Here is a 25,756-nt window from a genome sequence, read left to right as displayed (position 1 = left end):
CCCTAATTGCTCTGAATAAGAGTGTCTGCTAAATGACTAAAATGCAAAAAAATATATTGTTTTATGTACCATTAAGGAAACACAAGTATTGTTCCCATATCAATTTTGAGTGATTGTCAATTTTATCTTCATGCCTATCACAGCCGTTATGTATACCCCTTAAAACTTTCATTGTCAATTTATATGATAGTTTACATTGACATAGCAATATAGTAACGATTTACGCTGAGAGTCGGGAAGCAAGTTCGGGGAGTGAATACATTTAATAAATAAATGAACAAAACAAGAAACACTAACAGCACACCGACATGAAACAGCAACAATGACGTCTGGGGAAGAAACCAAAGGGAGTGACATATAAAGGATAGGTAATCAAGGAGCTGATGGAGTCCAGGTGAGTGTCATTATGCGCGTAACGTTGGTGACAAGTGTGCGCCATAGCGAGCAATCTGGCAAACTAGAGGCCGGAGAGAGAGCACACCTGACAATTATTCTATAATATAGACTTTTTTCTGATATTCTATAGAAAGGATTTGACGGCAAGGCAAGGTTTTTAATACGTTTCTGGGAAAGGACCAATGGGATTCGCTTATGTGTCTTTGCTTATGTGCAGGGTCAACATATGTCAACATATGTTCGAGGAATGATGACATTCCTTATTAAATAGGGTGAAACTGAATGAATTGTGGCCACGCTTCTTTCATGGTTCATCCTATAGGATGCATAGCCTTATATCCTAATATTATTAGCATATTATTATTCCAGTAGTATATAATCTTTCTGTAATTACTGCATCCTCTCTAGCCACTTTGATCAACATATTGCCACAGAGAATGACCGCAGTAGCGTTGGTGACGTGCAGGGAAAACCCCATCAGAATGTGTGAATGGGAATCTGTGTTTTTGAGGGGAATTCCTCTCCAATCCGACATTTCTTAAATTGCCTTCATAGTCTAATAGCTAAGAGGTAATAACTTCAATACAAATTATGAAAATCTACTGATAATAACAAAGTACAATAGTAATAGTGAAGTTGCAGAGAAAAGAAACGTGTTTATTTTAAGTCTGATATGCGCCAATCCTCAGAGCGAAAGGCAGGCTGTTACGTCTCACAAATAACTAAGGCATTGGCTCGTATTATTTTTTTCTCTCTTCATCGTCTTCTCCCTCCCCCTCTCTGTCTCTCTCTCCCTCCCCCTCTCTCTCTCCATCTCTCCATCTCTCTTGTTATGCATTGTTGTTATCAATATAACACTGCAATATACATTTAAAGGTGTGATCTGTAAGTTGTATATTCAAGTAAACTACTGAATTAAGCCTATGTGATTTTTTAAAAGAATACTACATTATGCCACTAGCAAATGATTACATCATTACATTTTAGAAGTTCTCACACAAGACCTTGAATAATCCTCCTGTTTGCCCTCTGTGTGTGTGTGTGCGTGTGCGTGTGCGTGCGCGTGCGCGCGCGTGTGTCTGTGTGTGAAAGAGAGAGAGCGAGAGAGAGATTTAGTCTGCAGACAGACTGTCTACAGTTGATATGTACAGCTCAGAGATTAGTCTGGCAATCAGCCACAAAGCAATTATCAACCAGCGAGATGAAACCATCACCTCTTAGAAAAGTGTTTCTCTATGTGTTTAAAAGATGAAAACCTGAGTGAGTGTGTGTGCATGTGTATGTGCGATAGGTGTTGCTCAGTAGTTTGATGGCTGCTGTCAGAACAGAAGCTGTGTCTGACTACAGTATTCTCCAAGACTCTGTTGTGAGACTCCAACTAATTAGATTGTGTTTATTACATCCACTCATTAACCTCTATCGGCATGTCAGACTCAGCCGTGGAAAGGTTTACGACGACAAACACGCACGCACGCACGCACGCACGCACGCACGCACGCACGCACACACACACACACACACACACACACACACACACACACACACACACACACACACACACACACACACACACACACACACACACACACAGCGAGGTGGAAACACCCACTGGGACGTATTAGCTGACCGACACAGATTAATGTTCACAGGAATAGACATATGGACAATACTTTTTTTCGCTTGAAAACATGAAATGAACAATCTGATAAACAAGTGAGATCTCTCTATGATGAAGATGAGACATTATTTATGAAGATTTGACAATATCCATCAGTCCTTCTATGTCAATTAATCAATCAATCAATCATGAATCACACCAGATTGCCAGCAATTCCACAGGAGTTGTGTGCCTAAACTTCCTCCTCCCAATCACAAGGTCCTTCACTCGTTCTCACGCTTCCACTCGTTCCATTCCCGACCTCACCCTATCCTGACCTCTCCTGGTCAACCTACCAACAAATCAAATCAATCTGTATCTCTCCTACCTGATTCGTGGTCAGACTTGTAGTCGTTGTCTGAGTCAGTGAGTGTGAGCACTGAGTTTTCTCTGCTGGACAGTCCAGAGCTGTGTGTGCTCTTCACCCCTCCTCCTTGTCCTCCTCCTGTTCCTCCTCCAGTTCCTCCTCCCCACAGCTGGATGGCTCTCTCTGGGGACAGGGGCCCCTCTGGGTCAGAATCTGCATTGGGGTCTGACCCTGCGCTGAGGGAGTAGCCTCTCTGGAGCAGGCCCAGGTCAGGACAGTAGGTAGGGACTGCAGGGTGAACGGAAGCTGGGTCGCAAACTCCGAGTTCAGCCAGGGTGTGGAAGTTACCGCCTGTGTGAGAGAAAGGAGTAGTGCAAAGATTCAAGCAGTCAAGCAAGCAGTCAAACAAACACACACACAATGTTAAGTCTGCAGGTAGAGGGGTAAGGTACAGAATGACAGATGACATGGAATAACTCAGGATATCTGAAATGAGGATCTGACTCTATACACTTCCCTCCCTATACTGTTCTTATACTGTTCCTGTTCCTATACTGCCCCTATAATGATCCTATACTGTTCCTTTCCCAATACTGTCCATTTAATGTTCCTATATTGTTACTATACTGTTCCTGTTCCTATTCTGTTACTGTTCCTATACTGTTCCTATACTGTTCACGTTCCTATACTCTTCATGTTCCTATACTGTTCACGTTCCTATACTCTTCATGTTCCTATACTCTTCATGTTCCCATACTGTTCGTGTTCCTATACTGTTCATGTTCCTATACTGCTCCTATACTGTTCATGTTCCTATACTGTTCATATACTGTTCATGTTCCTATACTGTTCATATACTGTTCATGTTCCTATACTGTTCATATACTGTTCATGTTCCTATACTGTTCATGTTCCTATACTGTTCCTATACTGTTCATGTCCCTATACTGTTCATGTTCCTATACTGTTCCTCTACTGTTCCTGTTCCTATATTGTTCGAATACTGTTCATGTTCCCATATTGTTACTATACTGTTCATGTTCCTATACTGTTCCTATACTGTTTATGTTCCTATACTGTTCCTATACTGTTCATGTTCCTATGCTGTTCCTTTCCTTATACTGGTCCTATACTGTTCATGTTCCTATACTGTTCCTCTGCTGTTCCTGTTCCTATACTGTGCATGTTCCTATACTGTTCATGTTCCTATACTGTTCCTATACTGTTCATGTCCCTATACTCTTCCTGCACTGTTCATATTCCTACACTGTTCATGTTCCTTTACTGTTCCCATACTGTTTATGTTCCTATACTGTTCCTATACTGTGCATGTTCCTATACTGTTCATGTTCCTATACTGTTCCTATACTGTTCATGTCCCTATACTCTTCCTGCACTGTTCATATTCCTACACTGTTCATGTTCCTTTACTGTTCCCATACTGTTTATGTTCCTATACTGTTCCTCTGCTGTTCCTGTTCCTATACTGTGCATGTTCCTATACTGTTCATGTTCCTATACTGTTCCTATACTGTTCATGTCCCTATACTCTTCCTGCACTGTTCATATTCCTACACTGTTCATGTTCCTTTACTGTTCCCATACTGTTTATGTTCCTATACTGTTCCTATACTGTTCATGTTCCTGTACTGTTCATGTTCCTACACTGTTCCTATACTGTTCATGTTCATATACTGTTCATGTTCCTATACTCTAACTATACTGTTCATGTCCCTATACTGTTCATGTTCCTATACTGTTCATGTTCCTATACTGTTCATGTTCATATAATGTTCATGCTCCTACACTGTTCCTATTCTGTTCCTGTTCCTAAACTATGCATTCACTGTTCATGTTCCTATACTGTTCATGTTCCTATACTGCTCATGTTCCAATACTGTTCATGTTCCTATACTGTTCCTATACTGTTCATGTTCCTATACTGTTCCTATATTGTTCATGTTCCTATATTGTTCATATACTGTTCATGTTCCTATACTGTTCCTATACTGTTTATATTCCCGTGCTGTTCTTTTTCCTATACTGTTCATGTCCCTATACTCTTCGTGATCCTATACAGTTCATATACTGTACTTGTTCCTATGCTGTTCCTATACTGGTCATGTTCCTATACTGTTCCTATACTGTTTAGGTTCCTATACTGTTCATGTTCCTACACTGTTCCTATACTGTTCATGTTCATATACTGTTCATGTTCCTATACTCTTCCTATACTGTTCATGTTCCTATACTGTTCATGTTCCTATACTGTTCGTGTTTCTATACTGTTCATATACTGTACATGTTTCTATGCTGTTCCTATACTGTTCATGTTCATATACTGTTCATGTTCCTACACTGTTCCTACACTGCTCATGTTCCTATTCTGTTCATGTTCCTATACTGTTCCTGTACTGTTCATGTTCCTATATTGTTCCTATACTGTTCATGTTCCTATACTGTTCCTATACTGTTAATATTCCCGTGCTGTTCTTTTTCCTATACTGTTCCTATACTGTTCATGTCCCTATACTCTTCGTGATTCTACACAGTTCATATACTGTTCATGTTCCTATACTGTTCCTATACTGTTCATGTTCATATACTGGTCCTATACTGTTCATGTTCCTATGCTGTTCATGTTCCTATACTGTTCCTATACTGTTCATGTTCATATACTATTCCTATACTGTTCATGTCCCTATACTGTTCATGTTCCTATACTGTCCCTATACTGTTCATGTTCATATACTGTTCCTATACTGTTCATGTTCCTATGCTGTTCATGTTCCTATACTGTTCCTATACTGTTCATGTTCATATACTATTCCTATACTGTTCATGTCCCTATACTGTTCATGTTCATATACTGTTCCTTTACTGTTCATGTCCCTATACTGTTTGTATTTTATACTGTTCATAGACTGTACATGTTCCTATGCTGTTCCTATACTGTCCATGTTCCTATACTGTTCCTACACTGTTCAGGTTCCTATACTGTTCATGTTCCTATACTGTTCCTTTACTGTTCATGTCCCTATACTGTTCGTGTTTCTATACTGTTCCTGTACTGTTCATGTTCCTATGCTGTTCCTATACTGTCCATGTTCCTATACTGTTCCTATACTGTTCAGGTTCCTATACTGTTCATGTTCCTTTACTGTTCCTATACTGTGCATGTTCATATACTGTTCATGGTCCTATACTGTTCCTATACTGTTCATGTTCCTATACTGTTCCTATACTGTTCATGTTCCTATACTGTTCCTATACTATTCATGTTCCTATACTGTTCCTATACTGTTTGTGTTCCTATGCTGTTCCTTTTCCTATGCTGTTCATGTTCCTATACTGTTCATGTTCCTATTCTGTTCATGTTCCTATACTGTTCACGTTCCTATACTGTTCATATACTGTTTATGTTCCTATGCTGTTCCTTTTCCTATGCTGTTCATGTTCCTATACTGTTCCTATACTGTTTGTGTTCCAATGCTGTTCCTTTTCCTATGCTGTTCATGTTCCTATACTGTTCATGTTCCTATACTGTTCACGTTCCTATACTGTTCACGTTCCTATACTGTTCACGTTCCTATACTGTTCCTATACTGTTCCTCTACTGTTCATGTCCCTATACTGTTCCTATACTGTTCCTGTTCCTATACTGTTCCTGTTCCCATACTGTTCCTGTACTGGTCCTAGTCCTATACTGTTCCTATACTTTCCCTATACTGTTCCTGTTCCTATACTGTCTCTATTCCTATACTGTCCCCATATTTTCTATACTATCCCTATCCCTATACTGTTCCTATACTGTCTCTATTCCTATACTGTCCCCATACTGTCCCCATACTATCCCTATCCCTATACTGTTCCTATCCTGTTCCTATACTGTTCCTGTTCCTATATTGTTCCTATACTGTTCATGTTCCTATACTGTTCCTATACTGTTTATATTCCCGTGCTGTTCTTTTTCCTATACTGTTCCTATACTGTTCATGTCCCTATACTCTTCGTGATTCTACACAGTTCATATACTGTTCATGTTCCTATACTGTTCCTATACTGTTCATGTTCATATACTGGTCCTATACTGTTCATGTTCCTATGCTGTTCATGTTCCTATACTGTTCCTATACTGTTCATGTTCATATACTATTCCTATACTGTTCATGTCCCTATACTGTTCATGTTCCTATACTGTCCCTATACTGTTCATGTTCATATACTGTTCCTATACTGTTCATGTTCCTATGCTGTTCATGTTCCTATACTGTTCCTATACTGTTCATGTTCATATACTATTCCTATACTGTTCATGTCCCTATACTGTTCATGTTCATATACTGTTCCTTTACTGTTCATGTCCCTATACTGTTTGTATTTTATACTGTTCATAGACTGTACATGTTCCTATGCTGTTCCTATACTGTCCATGTTCCTATACTGTTCCTACACTGTTCAGGTTCCTATACTGTTCATGTTCCTATACTGTTCCTTTACTGTTCATGTCCCTATACTGTTCGTGTTTCTATACTGTTCCTGTACTGTTCATGTTCCTATGCTGTTCCTATACTGTCCATGTTCCTATACTGTTCCTATACTGTTCAGGTTCCTATACTGTTCATGTTCCTTTACTGTTCCTATACTGTGCATGTTCATATACTGTTCATGGTCCTATACTGTTCCTATACTGTTCATGTTCCTATACTGTTCCTATACTGTTCATGTTCCTATACTGTTCCTATACTATTCATGTTCCTATACTGTTCCTATACTGTTTGTGTTCCTATGCTGTTCCTTTTCCTATGCTGTTCATGTTCCTATACTGTTCATGTTCCTATTCTGTTCATGTTCCTATACTGTTCACGTTCCTATACTGTTCATATACTGTTTATGTTCCTATGCTGTTCCTTTTCCTATGCTGTTCATGTTCCTATACTGTTCCTATACTGTTTGTGTTCCAATGCTGTTCCTTTTCCTATGCTGTTCATGTTCCTATACTGTTCATGTTCCTATACTGTTCACGTTCCTATACTGTTCACGTTCCTATACTGTTCACGTTCCTATACTGTTCCTATACTGTTCCTCTACTGTTCATGTCCCTATACTGTTCCTATACTGTTCCTGTTCCTATACTGTTCCTGTTCCCATACTGTTCCTGTACTGGTCCTAGTCCTATACTGTTCCTATACTTTCCCTATACTGTTCCTGTTCCTATACTGTCTCTATTCCTATACTGTCCCCATATTTTCTATACTATCCCTATCCCTATACTGTTCCTATACTGTCTCTATTCCTATACTGTCCCCATACTGTCCCCATACTATCCCTATCCCTATACTGTTCCTATCCTGTTCCTATACTGTTCCTGTTCCTATATTGTTCCTATACTGTTCATGTTCCTATACTGTTCCTATACTGTTTATATTCCCGTGCTGTTCTTTTTCCTATACTGTTCCTATACTGTTCATGTCCCTATACTCTTCGTGATTCTACACAGTTCATATACTGTTCATGTTCCTATACTGTTCCTATACTGTTCATGTTCATATACTGGTCCTATACTGTTCATGTTCCTATGCTGTTCATGTTCCTATACTGTTCCTATACTGTTCATGTTCATATACTATTCCTATACTGTTCATGTCCCTATACTGTTCATGTTCCTATACTGTCCCTATACTGTTCATGTTCATATACTGTTCCTATACTGTTCATGTTCCTATGCTGTTCATGTTCCTATACTGTTCCTATACTGTTCATGTTCATATACTATTCCTATACTGTTCATGTCCCTATACTGTTCATGTTCATATACTGTTCCTTTACTGTTCATGTCCCTATACTGTTTGTATTTTATACTGTTCATAGACTGTACATGTTCCTATGCTGTTCCTATACTGTCCATGTTCCTATACTGTTCCTACACTGTTCAGGTTCCTATACTGTTCATGTTCCTATACTGTTCCTTTACTGTTCATGTCCCTATACTGTTCGTGTTTCTATACTGTTCCTGTACTGTTCATGTTCCTATGCTGTTCCTATACTGTCCATGTTCCTATACTGTTCCTATACTGTTCAGGTTCCTATACTGTTCATGTTCCTTTACTGTTCCTATACTGTGCATGTTCATATACTGTTCATGGTCCTATACTGTTCCTATACTGTTCATGTTCCTATACTGTTCCTATACTGTTCATGTTCCTATACTGTTCCTATACTATTCATGTTCCTATACTGTTCCTATACTGTTTGTGTTCCTATGCTGTTCCTTTTCCTATGCTGTTCATGTTCCTATACTGTTCATGTTCCTATTCTGTTCATGTTCCTATACTGTTCACGTTCCTATACTGTTCATATACTGTTTATGTTCCTATGCTGTTCCTTTTCCTATGCTGTTCATGTTCCTATACTGTTCCTATACTGTTTGTGTTCCAATGCTGTTCCTTTTCCTATGCTGTTCATGTTCCTATACTGTTCATGTTCCTATACTGTTCACGTTCCTATACTGTTCACGTTCCTATACTGTTCACGTTCCTATACTGTTCCTATACTGTTCCTCTACTGTTCATGTCCCTATACTGTTCCTGTACTGTTCCTGTTCCTATACTGTTCCTGTTCCCATACTGTTCCTGTACTGGTCCTAGTCCTATACTGTTCCTATACTTTCCCTATACTGTTCCTGTTCCTATACTGTCTCTATTCCTATACTGTCCCCATATTTTCTATACTATCCCTATCCCTATACTGTTCCTATACTGTCTCTATTCCTATACTGTCCCCATACTGTCCCCATACTATCCCTATCCCTATACTGTTCCTATCCTGTTCCTATACTGTTCCTGTTCCTATATTGTCCCTATACTGTTCCTCATTCACTTTCATGAGACATTCTTTATCAAAGATACAAGAGGTGTTATTTTGATGGATCTAAGTTATCTGGGCTTTGGAGTTCCTCGTCCATCTCTCCTTATCACCCTATTATGTACACTAAAGGAACGTACTCTGTGGTGTAAAGTACTTAAGTAAAACATTTGTTGGGTATCTGTACTTTACTTTACTATTTATATTTTTGACAACTTTTACTTTTACTTCACCTCATTCCCTAAGAAAAAATATAGATTTTTACTCCATACATTTTCCCTGACATACAAAAGTACTTAGCAGGACAGGAAAATGGTCCATTCACACACTTATCAAGAGCACATCCCTGGTCATCCCTACTGCCTGTGATCTGGTGGACTCACATGCTTTTGTGTTGGAGTGTGCCCCTGGCTAACCGTAAAAATTGTTTTGGGTGCTGTCTGGATTGCATAATATGAAGAATTGGAAATGATTTATGCTTTTACTTTGATACTTAAGTATATTTTAGCAATTACATTTACTTTTGATACTTAAGTATATTTAAAATCAAAAACTTTTAGACCACTGAACCTCCTACTAATCCATTTGATTTGGTGCCGTAATACCCCAGCCCCCTTTCACAAAATAGCCCAAAGACAAAATAACTAAAGGAGTCGTCACGTCTGAAATAAATATATAAAATTATCCAAATTAAAGCACATCAAAGAGGATCAATAACACCCACTGCAGCCCAATTAAATATAACGCTAAGGACAAAGCAATTAAGGGAAAAGGGAAAGAATGTATCCTCAATACTAATTAAAGATACTATTGTAGGATAGGATGGGATGCAATTGCTCCCAATCAGCTGGTGGTAAAGAAGAGGATGGAAAACACACACACACACACACACACACACACACACACACACACACACACACACACACACACACACACACACACACACACACACACACACACACACACACACACACACACACACACACACACACACACACACACACACACACACACACACACACACAGGAACACATGCATGCACACACACCCATACGCCCACTTGCACACACACCCATACGCCCACTTGCACACACAAATGAGCACACTCACACACACACACACACAAAATAGCTCTATAAGGATCTGAATAATTGTGTTTGTAGTGAAGTATCAGACAGCTGTGTTGGCTGGCTTGGTTAATCATGACTCAGCAGGCCTATGTAAGAACGGACGGTAATCAAAACTGGAATTATCCAGATTAAAAGTGTCTGCTGAATCTTCACTACACTGCTCCTCTCCTCTTTAGTGACTTATCTCAAGAGTATCACTGCAACTGAACTGGCAGAAGATACTTTAGAGGGAAACTTTACAGGGTAGGATAGACTTCAGGGAAACTTTACATGGTAGGATAGACTTCAGGGAAACTTTACATGGTAGGAGTGACTTTTGAGGGAAACGTTACATGTTAACTAATACAACACAGAGAAAAGACGAGAAGATAACTAACATTACTACTATATTTATCAACAGCTAACAATCTAAATGTAGCTACACATCTACTGGGAGACACACTCCTACCTACACAGTCCATACCTGAGATGAAGTATCGTAGGAAGACTGGAGAAAACTCCACGTAGTCTGAGAGAGCAGGAAGACACAAGTCCTTTAACATCATGACAATATGGCATAATCTATCTCGCTACTATATTTCAATATTGATGTATAGCCAAGTGTCTGTCCTATAGTCAACAACTAGGCTATCACAAGGATAGGTGAAAGCCTTGTGAGAATAGGATGTGTGTGTGTTTTGTTTATGTGTGTGTGCACATGCTTGTGTGTGTGTGTATGTGTATGTGTGTATGTGTTCTTTACAGCCTGCATTGTAGACCCACAAGGCTAACCTACTGGGGTTGTATTATAGTTATAGTGTTAACTAGCTCTGCTGCTAGAGACAGAGACACTGTGTTATAGTGTTAACTAGCTCTGCTGCTAGAGACAGAGACAGTGTGTTATAGTGTTAACTAGATCTGCTGCTAGAGACAGAGACAAAGACAGTGTGTTATAGTGTTAACTAGCTCTGCTGCTTGAGACAGAGACAGATACAGTGTGTTATAGTGTTAACTAGCTCTGCTGCTAGAGACAGAGACAGTGTGTTATAATGTTAACTAGCTCTGCTGCTAGAGACAGAGACAGAGACAGTGTGTTATAGTGTTAACTAGCTCTGCTGCTAGAGACAGAGACAGTGTGTTATAGTGTTAACTAGCTCTGATGCTAGAGACAGAGACAGAGACAGTGTGTTATAGTGTTAACTAGCTCTACTGCTAGAGACAGAGACAGTGTGTTATAGTGTTAACTAGCTCTGCTGCTAGAGACAGAGACAGAGACAGTGTGTTATAGTGTTAACTAGCTCTGCTGCTAGAGACAGAGACAGAGACAGTGTGTTATAGTGTTAACTAGCTCTGCTGCTAGAGACAGAGACAGAGACAGTGTGTTATAGTGTTAACTAGCTCTGCTGCTAGAGACAGAGACAGAGACAGTGTGTTATAGTGTTAACTAGCTCTGCTGCTAGAGACAGAGACAGAGACAGTGTGTTATAGTGTTAACTAGCTCTGCTGCTAGAGACAGAGACAGTTTGTTATAGTGTTAACTAGCTCTGCTGCTAGAGACAGAGACAGAGACAGTGTGTTATAGTGTTAACTAGCTCTGCTGCTTGAGACAGAGACAGATACAGTGTGTTATAGTGTCAACTAGCTCTGCTGCTAGAGACAGAGACAGTGTGTTATAGTGTTAACTAGTTCTGCTGCTAGAGACAGAGACAGTGTGTTATAGTGTTAACTAGCTCTGCTGCTAGAGGCAGAGACAGAGACAGTGTGTTATAGTGTTAACTAGCTCTGCTGCTAGAGACAGAGACAGAGACAGTGTGTTATAGTGTTAACTAGCTCTGCTGCTAGAGACAGAGACAGTGTGTTATAGTGTTAACTAGTTCTGCTGCTAGAGACAGAGACAGAGACAGTTTGTTATAGTGTTAACTAGCTCTGCTGCTAGAGACAGAGACAGAGACAGTGTGTTATAGTGTTAACAAGATCTGCTGCTTGGGACAGAGACAGTTTGTTATAGTGTTAACTAGCTCTGATGCTAGAGACAGAGACAGTGTGTTATAGTATTAACTAGCTCTGCTGCTAGAGACAGAGAGTTATAGTGTTAACTAGCTCTGCTGCTAGAGACAGAGACAGTGTGTTATAGTGTTAACTAGCTCTTCTGCTTGAGACAGAGACAGTGTGTTATAGTGTTAACTAGTTCTGCTGCTAGAGACAGAGACAGAGACAGTGTGTTATAGTGTTAACTAGCTCTGCTGCTAGAGACAGAGACAGTGTGTTATAGTGTTAACTAGTTCTGCTGCTAGAGACAGAGACAGAGACAGTGTGTTATAGTGTTAACTAGCTCTGCTGCTAGAGACAGAGACAGTGTGTTATAGTGTTAACTAGCTCTGCTGCTAGAGACAGAGACAGAGACAGTGTGTTATAGTGTTAACTAGCTCTGCTGCTAGAGACAGAGACAGTTTGTTATAGTGTTAACTAGCTCTGCTGCTAGAGACAGAGACAGAGACAGTGTGTTATAGTATTAACTAGCTCTGCTAGTAGAGACAGAGACAGTATGTTATAATGTTAACTAGCTCTGCTGCTAGAGACAGAGACAGAGACAGTGTGTTATAGTGTTAACTAGCTCTGCTGCTAGAGACAGAGACAGATACAGTGTGTTATAGTGTTAACTAGCTCTGCTGCTAGAGACAGAGACAGTGTGTTATAGTGTTAACTAGCTCTGCTGCTAGACACAGAGACAGTGTGTTATAGTGTTAACTAGATCTGCTGCTAGAGACAGAGACAGTGTGTTATAGTATTAACTAGCTCTGCTGCTAGAGACAGATACAGTGTGTTATAGTGTTAACTAGCTCTGCTGCTAGAGACAGAGACAGAGACAGTGTGTTATAGTGTTAACTAGCTCTGCTGCTAGAGACAGAGACAGTGTGTTATAGTGTTAACTAGCTCTGCTAGTAGAGACAGAGACAGTGTGTTATAGTGTTAACTAGTTCTGCTGCTAGAGACAGAGACAGAGACAGTGTGTTATAGTGTTAACTAGCTCTGCTGCTAGAGACAGAGACAGAGACAGTGTGTTATAGTGTTAACTAGCTCTGCTGCTAGAGACAGAGACAGAGACAGTGTGTTATAGTGTTAACTAGCTCTGCTGCTAGAGACAGAGACAGAGACAGTGTGTTATAGTGTTAACTAGCTCTGCTGCTAGAGACAGAGACAGTGTGTTATAGTGTTAACGAGCTCTGCTGCTAGAGACAGAGACAGAGACAGTGTGTTATAGTGTTAACTAGCTCTGCTGCTAGAGACAGAGACAGTGTGTTATAGTGTTAACTAGCTCTGCTGCTAGAGACAGAGACAGTTTGTTATAGTGTTAACTAGATCTGCTGCTAGAGACAGAGACAGAGACAGTGTGTTATAGTGTTAACGAGCTCTGCTGCTAGAGGCAGAGACAGAGACAGTGTGTTATAGTGTTAACTAGCTCTGCTGCTAGAGACAGAGACAGTGTGTTATAGTGTTAACGAGCTCTGCTGCTAGAGACAGAGACAGAGACAGTGTGTTATAGTGTTAACTAGCTCTGCTGCTAGAGACAGAGACAGTGTGTTATAGTGTTAACTAGCTCTGCTGCTAGAGACAGAGACAGTGTGTTATAGTGTTAACTAGCTCTGCTGCTAGAGACAGAGACAGAGACAGTGTGTTATAGTGTTAACTAGCTCTGCTGCTAGAGACAGAGACAGTGTGTTATAATGTTAACTAGCTCTGCTGCTAGAGACAGAGACAGTGTGTTATAGTGTTAACTAGCTCTGCTGCTAGAGACAGAGACAGAGACAGTGTGTTATAGTGTTAACTAGCTCTGCTGCTAGAGACAGATACAGTGTGTTATAGTGTTAACTAGCTCTGCTGCTAGAGACAGAGACAGTGTGTTATAGTGTTAACTAGCTCTGCTGCTAGAGACAGAGACAGTGTGTTATAGTGTTAACTAGCTCTGCTGCTAGACACAGAGACAGTGTGTTATAGTGTTAACTAGCTCTGCTGCTAGAGACAGAGACAGAGACAGTGTGTTATAGTGTTAACTAGCTCTGCTGCTAGAGACAGAGACAGTGTGTTATAGTGTTAACTAGCTCTGCTGCTAGAGACAGAGACAGTGTGTTATAGTGTTAACTAGCTCTGCTGCTAGAGACAGAGACAGTGTGTTATAGTGTTAACTAGTTCTGCTGCTAGAGACAGAGACAGTGTGTTATAGTGTTAACTAGCTCTGCTGCTAGAGACAGAGACAGTATGTTATAGTGTTAACTAGCTCTGCTGCTAGAGACAGAGACAGTGTTAACTAGTTCTGCTGCTAGAGACAGAGACAGTATGTTATAGTGTTAACTAGCTCTGCTGCTAGAGACAGAGACAGTGTGTTATAGTGTTAACTAGCTCTGCTGCTAGAGACAGAGACAGTGTTAACTAGCTCTGCTGCTAGAGACAGAGACAGTGTTAACTAGCTCTGCTGCTAGAGACAGAGACAGTGTGTTATAGTGTTAACTAGCTCTGCTGCTAGAGACAGAGACAGTGTGTTATAGTGTTAACTAGCTCTGCTGCTAGAGACAGAGACAGTGTGTTATAGTGTTAACTAGCTCTGCTGCTAGAGACAGAGACAGTATGTTATAGTGTTAACTAGCTCTGCTGCTAGAGACAGAGACAGTGTGTTATAGTGTTAACTAGCTCTGCTGCTAGAGACAGAGACAGTGTGTTATAGTGTTAACTAGCTCTGCTGCTAGAGACAGAGACAGCGTATTATATTGTTAACTAGCTCTGCTGCTAGAGACAGAGACAGTGTGTTATAGTGTTAACTAGTTCTGCTGCTAGAGACAGAGACAGTGTTAACTAGCTTTGCTGCTGTCGCTAGTTTTAGAGTAGAGGTATGGAGAGAATAATAAAAAGTGTAAGATCCCTGTAACTACTGTCTATCAGTATGCTATCCCAATATGTATGTGTTTGTTTTCAGTGTGATTCTCAGTGTGAGAGAGATGGAGAGAGAGAAATAGAGGGAGAGACAGAGAAAAAGAGAGAGAAAGAAAGTGAGAGAGAGAGCGAGCGTGTGTGCAAGACAGAGAGAGAGCGAGAGACAGAGAGCGAGAGAGAGAGAGAGAGAGAGAGAAATTCAATCTGTTTTAGACATCTTCCTAGACAAAACATTTCACTGTCATAGATGCAATAGGAAGCCTAAACAGTTCATTTGAAATTTTACCCTCCCTATTAAATACAACATTTTCAAGCAGACAACCTAAGAAAATTAACAAAAATGACAAATGGTTTGATGAAGAATGGCAAAACCTAAGAAAGGGATTTGAGAACCGTATCAAACAAAAACATAGAGACCCAAAAAATCAGAGCCGGTCTTCACTACCGTGAATCACTAAAACAATACAGAAATACACTAAGCATTGAATCGGACCCCAGATTGAAGGAAAAGCAGCCAACAAGTGCTCAGCATATGTGGGAACTCCTTTAAAACTTCTTATGGATAGGGGGCAGCATTTTCATGTTTGGATGAAAAGCGTGCCCAGAGTAAACGGCCTGCTACTCAGTCCCAGTTGCTAATATATGCATATATATTATATACACTCTGAAGTTTCTAAAACTGTTTGAATGATGTCTGTGAGTATAACAGAACTCATATGGCAGGCAAAAACCTGAGAGAAAATCCAACCAGGAAGCGGGAAATCTGAGGATTGTAATTTTTCAACTCATCACCTATCGAATACACAGTGGGATATGGGTCATGTTGCACTTCCTAAGGCTTCCAATAGATGTCAACAGTCTTTACAACCTTGTCTGATGCGTCTACTGTGAAGTGGGGCCGAATGAGAGGGGAATGAGTCAGAGGTCTGCAAGCAGCCACGAGCTGGTCACGCACATTCACATGAGAGGTAGTTCCCGTTCCATTTGCTTTTCTGAAGACAAAGGAATTCACCTGTTGGAACATTATTGAAGATTTATGTTAAAAACATCCTAAAGATTGATTCTATACTTAGTTTGACATGTTTCTACGACCTGTAATATAACTTTTTGGACTTTTCGTCCGTACTTTCCGCTGGACTTGCACGCGCGTCGTGAGTTTGGATTTGTTTACCAAGCGCGCTAACAAAAGGAGGTATTTAGACATAAATGATGATTTATGGAACAAATCAAATATTTATTCTGGAACTGGGATTCCTGGGAGTGCAATCTGGCGAAGATCATCAAAGGTAAGTGAATATTTATAATGCTATTTCTGACTTATGTTGACTCCAACACGGCGCATATCTTTTTGGCTTGATGGGTCTCTGAGTGCCGTACTCAGATTATTGCATGGTTTGCTTTTCCGTAAAGTTTTCTTGAAATCTGACACAGCGGTTGCATTAAGGAGAAGCATATCTTTACATCTGTGAATAACACTTGTATCTTTTATCAATGTTTATTATGAGTATTTCTGTGATTTGATGTTGGTCTGTTTAAATTCACGGGATGTTTTGGAGGCAAAACCAAATGTAAACTGAGGTTTTTGGATATAAATATGAACTTGATCGAACAAAACATACATGTATTGTGTAACATGTTGTCCCGGGACTGTCATCTGATGAAGAATATCAAAGGTTAGTGATTGATTTCATCAATATTTCAGCTTTTTGTGACTCCTCTCTTTGGTTGGAAAATCGCTGTATGCTTTCTGTGACTAGTTGCTGACCTAACATAATGATATGTTCTGCTTTCGCCGATAAGCTTTTTTGAAATTGGACACTGTGGTTGGATTAATGAGAATGTTATCGTTAAAATGGTGTCTAATATTTGTATGTTTGAGAAAATTGAATTATGAGATTTCTGTTGATTGGATTTGGTGCCATGCAATTTCATTGGCTGTTGGCGAGCGGTTCCGCTAGCGGAACTCCAGTCCTAGACAGGTTAAGACTGCTGGAAAAGCTTTCCAGGTGAAGCTGGTTGAGAGAATGCCAAGAGTGTGCAAAGCTGTCATCAAGTCAAAGGGTGACTACTTTGAAGAATCTCAACTTTTTTGGTTACTAGATGATTCCATATTTGTTATTTCATAGTTTTGATGGTTTTACTATTATTCTACAATGTAGAACATAAAGAAAAACCCTGGAGTAGGTGTGTCTTTTGACTGATATTAGAGAAAACAAATGAAATGTTTAGATAAACTCCCATATCTTTCGGGTGAAATACCACATCTCTTTATTATCTAGTTCACTTGCTTTGGCAATGTTAACATATGTTTCCCAAGCCAATAAAGCCCCTTAAATTGAATTGAGAGAAAGAGAGAGTGAGAGAGAGAGTGAAAGTCAGGTGGTATATAGAGTTGACTGGTATAGTCTTGGAGCCTGTCATTAAAAACCCATTTAGGCTTGTTAGCAGTTTGACATCCACTTTAGACAAATTGAGTATGCACAATGACTTGACGTACACACACACGTACGCAAACAACCACGTAAATGGCTATCATACACATACTGTGACGTTCATACTGTTAATGCTGAATGGTGTTCAAAACACTGCATATGAGTAGGCCTACATTATCACATTACAGCTCCAGCCTATCTAGGCTTTAGAGAGGGAAATTGCTACAATCAAGCCCGGAATGGCCCGAGGAGCTGAAACAGTGACCTGATTGGCTCCTAGGTTGAGGAAACCACTTGAACAGGAAGGAAGTGAAACTGTGAGCGGCAGATTGCCACGTCGTAACTATTGTTCCAGTTGCATTGTGTTCTATTCTTACCAGGACCCATTTCAGTGTGAGGAGAGGAAAACATGTTACCAGGACCCATTTCAGTGTGAGGAAAGGAAAACATGTTACCAGGACCTGTTTCAGTGTGAGGAGATGAAAACATGTTACCAGGACCTGTTTCAGTGTGAGGAGAGGAAAACATGTTACCAGGACCTGTTTCAGTGTGAGGAGAGGAAAACATGTTACCAGGACCTGTTTCAGTGTGAGGAGAGGAAAACATGTTACCAGGACCTGTTTCAGTGTGAGAAGAGGAAAACATGTTACCAGGACCTGTTTCAGTGTGAGGAGAGGAAAACATGTTACCAGGACCTGTTTCAGTGTGAGGAGAGGAAAACATGTTACCAGGACCTGTTTCAGTGTGAGGAGAGGAAAACATGTTACCAGGACCTGTTTCAGTGTGAGAAGAGGAAAACATGTTACCAGGACCTGTTTCAGTGTGAGGAGAGGAAAACATGTTACCAGGACCTGTTTCAGTGTGAGGAGAGGAAAACATGTCACCAGGACCTGTTTCAGTGTGAGGAGAGGAAAACATGTTACCAGGGCCTGTTTCAGTGTGAGGAGAGGAAAACATGTTACCAGGACCTGTTTCAGTGTGAGGAGAGGAAAACATGTTACCAGGACCTGTTTCAGTGTGAGGAGAGGAAAACATGTTGCCAGGACCTGTTTCAGTGTGAGGAGAGGAAAACATGTTACCAGGACCTGTTTCAGTGTGAGGAGATGAAAACATGTTACCAGGACCTGTTTCAGTGTGAGGAGAGGAAAACATGTTACCAGGACCTGTTTCAGTGTGAGGAGATGAAAACATGTTACCAGGACCTGTTTCAGTGTGAGGAGAGGAAAACATGTTACCAGGACCTGTTTCAGTGTGAGGAGAGGAAAACATGTTACCAGGGCCTGTTTCAGTGTGAGGAGAGGAAAACATGTTGCCAGGACCTGTTTCAGTGTGAGGAGAGGAAAACATGTTACCAGGACCTGTTTCAGTGTGAGGAGAGGAAAACATGTTACCAAGACCTGTTTCAGTGTGAGGAGAGGAAAACATGTTACCAGGACCTGTTTCAGTGTGAGGAGAGGAAAACATGTTACCAGGACCTGTTTCAGTGTGAGGAGAGGAAAACATGTTGCCAGGACCTGTTTCAGTGTGAGGAGAGGAAAACATGTTACCAGGACCTGTTTCAGTGTGAGGAGAGGAAAACATGTTACCAGGACCTGTTTCAGTGTGAGGAGAGGAAAACATGTTACCAGGACCTGTTTCAGTGTGAGGAGAGGAAAACATGTTGCCAGGACCTGTTCCAGTGTGAGGAGAGGAAAACATGTTACCAGGACCTGTTTCAGTGTGAGGAGAGGAAAACATGTTACCAAGACCTGTTTCAGTGTGAGGAGAGGAAAACATGTTACCAGGACCTGTTTCAGTGTGAGGAGAGGAAAACATGTTACCAGGACCTGTTTCAGTGTGAGGAGAGGAAAACATGTTACCAGGAAGTGGAGTGAAAATGAATGATAGAAGAGACATACATGGCGAGAGAATTGGAAACGTAGGATAAACAAAGATGGAGAGGGGAGGAGAGCATTTGAAAAAAGTTTGGGGGGAGATATGAGAGGTGGGAGTTATGAAAGAGAGTGGACGTTGAACAGTACAGAAAAGAAGATAGGCAAAGATGAAAGGATGAACGGAGGAGAATGAAAGAAGATGGAGGGAAGAGAGGAAGAGAGCAAATCTTAATCCTTGCTCTCCATGTTGAGAACCCAGCGCGTGTGCGCTGTGGGGAAAAGGGAAGGAGAAGAGAAGAGAAGGGAAGAGGAGAGAGGGAGTCAAGAGGGAGAGATGAAACCCTAGGCCCTAGTTGGTGGTTTAGAATATGTGGCCATGTTCTCTCTGTTTTTCTGTACATCAACTGATAACCACTTCAAAGTGAGAGGATTGAGGGAGAGAGACAGATAGAGGGAGAGAAGGGGAAGAGAGAGGGAGATAAGAGAAAAAAGCAAAGGGGTGAGAGGGAGAGAGCATGGTGTAGGGAGGGTGGGAGAGAGAGATAATGATGTAGGGAGGGTGGGAGAGAGAGAGAGAATGGTGTAGGGAGGGTGAGATCGAGAGAGGGAGAGAACGGTGTAGGGAGGGTGGGAAAGAGAGAGAGGGAGATATAATGGTGTCTTGAGGGTGAGAGAGAGAGGGGGAGATAGAACGGCGTAGGGAGGGTGAGAGAGAGAGGGTGATAGAACGGCGTAGGGAGGGTGGGAGAGAGAGAGGGTGATAGAACGGCGTAGGGAGGGTGGGAGAGAGAGAGTGTGATAGAACGGCGTAGGGAGGGTGGGAGAGAGAGAGAGGGAGATATAATTGCGTAGGGAGGGTGGGAGAGAGAGAGAGGGAGAGAATGGTGTAGTGAGGGTGGGAGAGAGAGAGAGGGAGAGAATGGTGTAGTGAGGGTGGGAGAGAGAGAGGGAGAGAATGGTGTAGTGAGGGTGGGAGAGAGAGAGAGGGAGAGAATGGTGTCGGGAGGGTGGGAGAGAGAGAGAGGGAGATAGAATGGTGTAGGAAGGGTGGGAGAGAGAGAGAGGGAGATATAATTGCGTAGGGAGGGTGGGAGAGAGGGGGGGAGATAGAATGGTGTCGGGAGGGTGGGAGAGAGAGATAGAATGGCATAGGGAGGGTGGGAGAGAGAGGGAGAGTAAACAAGGGTTTTTCTGCTGAGTGCAAACTATTGTGTGTGTTTGTGATGTGCACTCCAGTTCAGTCTCAGTCTCAGAGCTGAGTCGCCCACTTAATATTTTTTCAAATCCTGTCTCAGCTGTGAAGGCACAAGCTATATATTTAAAACTGGCTATGGCATAGGCCACACACACACACACACAAACACACACACACACACACACACACACACACACACACACACACACACACACACACACACACACACACACACACACACACACACACACACACACACACACACACACACACACACACACACACACACACACACAGGGCTGGGTAGGTAAAATATAATAATCCGTTACAGTGTTACTGTCCTTGTCTATCAGTGTTTTGTTACTTGTCATGTTTTGTGTTTTTTTGTGGACCCCAGAGAAAGTAGCTTCTTCTTCTGCGAAAGGGGATGGGTATGTAAACCAACAGACAGCCACTGGATACACCAGATCATACCACGTGGAGAATTGGCTGATATTTGATAGATACGTACGTTGATCAATACAATTCCAACCTCTTTTCACCCACTAAAAAGAAAACATCCAAAAGTTTGTTGAATTCCCAATATGTTATCGCTATGCTTTCAACCATCTAAAAGCACAACCAACTTCGAATGGAAATTAATGTCAGATTTATGGTTTTGTTGTCACATAAATGTCTTATCACTCCACCTTCAACCATGTAATAGTACACAAAGTTCAAATTTCTTTTTTTCACATTTATTTAACCAGGTAGGCAAGTTGAGAACAAGTTCTCATTTACAACTGCGACCTGGCCAAGATAAAGCAAAGCAGTTCGACACATACAACAACACAGAGTTACACATGGAGTAAAACAAACATACAGTCGAAAATACAGTCGAAAAATACGTCTATATACAATGTGAGGTGAGATAAGGGAGGGAAAGGCAAAAAAAGGCCATGGTGGCGAAGTAAATACAATATAGCAAGTAAAACACTGGAATGGTAGATTTGCAGTGGAAGAATGTGCAAAGTAGAGATAGAAATAACGGGGTGCAAAGGAGCAAAATAAATAAATAGATAACTACAGTAGGGGAAGTGGTAGTTGGTTGGGCTAAATTATAGATGGGCTATGTACAGGTGCAGTAATCTGTGAGCTGTGCTTATAGCTAGTGAGGGAGATAAGTGTTTCCAGTTTCAGAGATTTTTGTAGTTCGTTCCAGTCATTGGCAGCAGAGAATTGGAAGGAGAGGCGGCCAAAGGAGGAATTGGCTTTGGGGTTGAACAGAGAGATATACCTGCTAGAGCGCGTGCTACAGGTGGGTGCTGCTATGGTGACCAGTGAGCTGAGATAAGGGGGGACTTTACCTAGCAGGGTCTTGTAGATGACCTGGAGCCAGTGGGTTTGGCGACGAGTATGAAGCGAGGGCCAGCCAACGAGAGCGTACAGGTCGCAGTGGTGGGTAGTATATGGGGCTTTGGTGACAAAACAAATGGCACTGTGATAGACTGCATCCAATTTATTGAGTAGGGTATTGGAGGCTATTTTGTAAATGACATCGCCGAAGTCGAGGATTGGTAGGATGGTCAGTTTTACAAGGGTATGTTTGGCAGCATGAGTGAAGGATGCTTTGTTGCGAAATAGGAAGCCGATTCTTGATTTAACTTTGGAGTGGAGATGTTTGATGTGAGTGTGGAAGGAGAGTTTACAGTCTAACCAGACACCTAGGTATTTGTAGTTGTCCACATATTCTAAGTCAGAACCGTCTAGAGTAGTGATGCTGGACGGGCGGGCAGGTGCAGGCAGCGATCGGTTGAAGAGCCTGCATTTAGTTTTACTTGTATTTAAGAGCAGTTGGAGGCCACGGAAGGAGAGTTGTATGGCATTGAAGCTCGTCTGGAGGGTTGTTAACACAGTGTCCAAAGAAGGGCCAGAAGTATACAGAATGGTGTCGTCTGCGTAGAGGTGGATCAGAGACTCACCAGCAGCAAGAGCGACATCATTGATGTATACAGAGAAGAGAGTCGGCCCAAGAATTGAACCCTGTGGCACCCCCATAGAGACTGCCAGAGGCCCGGACAACAGGCCCTCCGATTTGTAACACTGAACTCTATCAGAGAAGTAATTGGTGAACCAGGCGAGGCAGTCATTTGAGAAACCAAGGCTATCGAGTCTGCCGATGAGGATGTGGTGATTGACAGAGTCCTTGGCCAGGTCAATGAATACGGCTGCACAGTATTGTTTCTTATCGATGGCGGTTACGATATCGTTTAGGACCTTGAGAGTTGCTGAGGTGAACCCATGACCAGCTCTGAAACCAGATTGCATAGCGGAGAAGGTGCGGTGGGATTCGAAATGGTCGGTAATCTGTTTGTTGACTTGGCTTTCGAAGACCTTAGAATGGCAGGGTAGGATAGATATAGGTCTGTAGCAGTTTGGGTCAAGAGTGACCCCCCTTTGAAGAGGGGGATGACTGCAGCTGCTTTCCAATCTTTGTGAATCTCAGACGACACAAAAGAGAGGTTGAACAGGCTAGTAATAGGGGTTGCAACAATTTCGGCAGATAATTTTAGAAAGAAAGGGTCCAGATTGTCTAGCCCGGCTGATTTGAAGGGGTCCAGATTTTGCAGCTCTTTCAGAACATCATCAGCTGACTGGATTTGGGAGAAGGAGAAATGGGGAAGGCTTGGGCGAGTTGCTGTGGGAGGTGCAGTGCTGTTGACCGGGGTTGGGGTAGCCAGGTGGAGAGCATGGCCAGCCGTAGAAAAATGCTTATTGAAATTCTCAATTATAGTGGATTTGTCGGTGGTGACAGTGTTTCCTATCTTCAGTGCAGTTGGAAGCTGGGAGGAGGTGTTCTTATTCTCCATGGACTTTACTGTGTCCCAGAACATTTTTGAGTTTGTGTTGCTGGAAGCAAATTTCTGCTTGAAAAAGCTATCCTTGGCTTTTCTAACTGCCTGTGTATATTGGTTTCTAACTTCCCTGAAAAGTTGCATATCACGGGGGCTGTTCGATGCTAATGCAGAACGCCATAGGATATTTTTGTGTTGGCTAAGGGCAGACAGGTCTGGAGAGAACCAAGGGCTATATCTGTTCCTGGTTCTAAATTTCTTGAATGGGGCTTGCTTATTGAATATGGTGACGAAGGCATTTAAAAAAATAACCAGGCATCCTCTACTGACGAGATGAGGTCAATATCCTTCCAGGATACCCGGGATGACTGGTTTAGAAAGGCCTGCTCGCTGAAGTCTTTCAGGGAACGTTTGACAGTGATGACTGGAGGTCGTTTGACCGCTGACCCATTACGGATGCAAGCAATGAGTCAGTGATCACTGAGATCTTGGTTGAAAACAGCAGAGGTGTATTTAGAGGGGAAGTTGGTCAGGATGATATCTATGAGGGTGCCCGTGTTTACGGCTTTGGGGTGGTACCTGGTAGGTTCATTGATAATTTGTGTGAGATTGAGGGCATCAAGCTTACATTGTAGGATGGCTGAGGTGTTAAACATGTCCCAGTTTAGGTCACCTAGAAGCACGAGCTTTGAAGATAGATGGGGGGCAATCAGTTCACATATGGTGTCCAGAGCACAGCTGGGGGTAGAGGGTGGTCTATAGCAGGCGGCAATGGTGAGAGACTTGTTACTTGGAACACGATATCAGATATTTAGCTTATTTATACAACAACTGTGCTTCATTTAATAGCACAACCAAATGATCTGGATCGCAGTTAGTTGAGATTATGTTGAAATACATGGTGCCAATGCCGTTTGAGAATCTGTCCAATCTGACCTGCGACCCTGAACATTCATACTTTCTATGATTACATAAGAAATGTATATTTAGAGAAACCTTAACATTTAGAAATTAATATTTTACTCATTTTATGGTTGAATAAATACTTTTACATTACTTTGTAAGATAGCTTTAAAATTAACCTATTGACTGTCTTACAAAAGTTATTTTGAATTGTGTTTGGTTGACAATAAATATTTAAAGGAGTTCTGAGCCATTGGCTTAATCCTATTAACTTTTATTTTTGGTTGAAATGGAGAAGTGAATCATATAATTTGTTAACTTTTCGACAAGTTGTTCGGCTATTTATCGTATTGAAAAAGTGATATTGAATTGTGTTTGGTTGTCAACGCAACCAAACATCAACATTTGAAGGAGATGTACAGTGCCCTAAGAAAGTATTCAGACCCCTTGAGTTATTCCACATTTTGCTGTGTTACAGCCTGAATTCAAAATGGATTAAATTCATGTTTTGGTTTCAAATTAGTTATTGATCATTGCTAGACAACTATTTTCAGGTTTCACCATAGATTTTAAGTACATTTAAGTCAAAACTGTAACTTGGCTACTCAGAAACATTCACTGTCTTCTTGGTAAGCAACTCCAGTGTAGAGTTGGCCTTGTGCTTTAGGTTATTGTCCTGCTGAAAGATGAACTCATCTCTCTGGAAAGCAGATTGAATCAGGTTTTCCTCTAGGATTTTGCATATGCTTAGTTCCATTCTGTTTCTTTTTTATCCTGAAAACTCCCCAGTCCTTAACGATTACAAGTATACCCATAACATGATGCAGCTACCACTATAATTGAAAATATGGAGATTGATAATGTGTTGTATTGGATGTGCCCCAAACGTAACGCTTTGCATTCAGGACAAAATTGTAATTGATTGCCACATTTTTTTACAGTATTACTTTAGTGCCTTGTTGCAAACAGGATGCACGTTTTGGAATACTTTTATTCTGTACAGGTCTTCATTATTTTCACTCTGTTAATTAGGTTATTATTGAATAACTAAAATGTTGTCTTTGTAATGACTGGGTGTATTTATACACCATCCAAAGTATAATTAATAACTTCACCATGCTCAAAGGGATATTCAATGTCTGCTTTTTTTTATTTTTTACCCATCTACCAATAGGTGCCTTTTTTGGCGAGGCGGTAGATATCCTCCCTGGTCTTTGCGGTAGAATCTGTGTTTGAAATTCACTGCCTGACTGAGGGAT

The 25,756-nt window shown here is 41.3% G+C and overlaps 1 protein-coding gene across 1 annotated transcript in view; it reads right to left on the bottom strand.

Annotated features, from left to right (window-relative positions):
- Nucleotides 1-1,478: 1,478 nt before the first annotated feature.
- LOC129827406 (teneurin-2-like) overlaps nucleotides 1,479-25,756 on the bottom strand; it is a 76,965-nt gene continuing 52,687 nt past the window's right edge. Inside the window, exon 2 of the mRNA XM_055888227.1 lies at nucleotides 1,479-2,711. Coding sequence (XP_055744202.1) covers nucleotides 2,362-2,711 — 350 coding nt within the window. The 3' untranslated portion in view covers nucleotides 1,479-2,361. The remainder of the gene's footprint in view (nucleotides 2,712-25,756) is intronic.

The sequence above is a fragment of the Salvelinus fontinalis genome, chromosome 29 (genome assembly GCF_029448725.1).
Source record: "Salvelinus fontinalis isolate EN_2023a chromosome 29, ASM2944872v1, whole genome shotgun sequence".
Lineage (NCBI taxonomy): Eukaryota > Metazoa > Chordata > Actinopteri > Salmoniformes > Salmonidae > Salvelinus > Salvelinus fontinalis.
The sequence above is the reverse complement of the archived record's forward strand: the minus strand, read 5'-3'. Positions and strand labels throughout refer to the sequence as shown.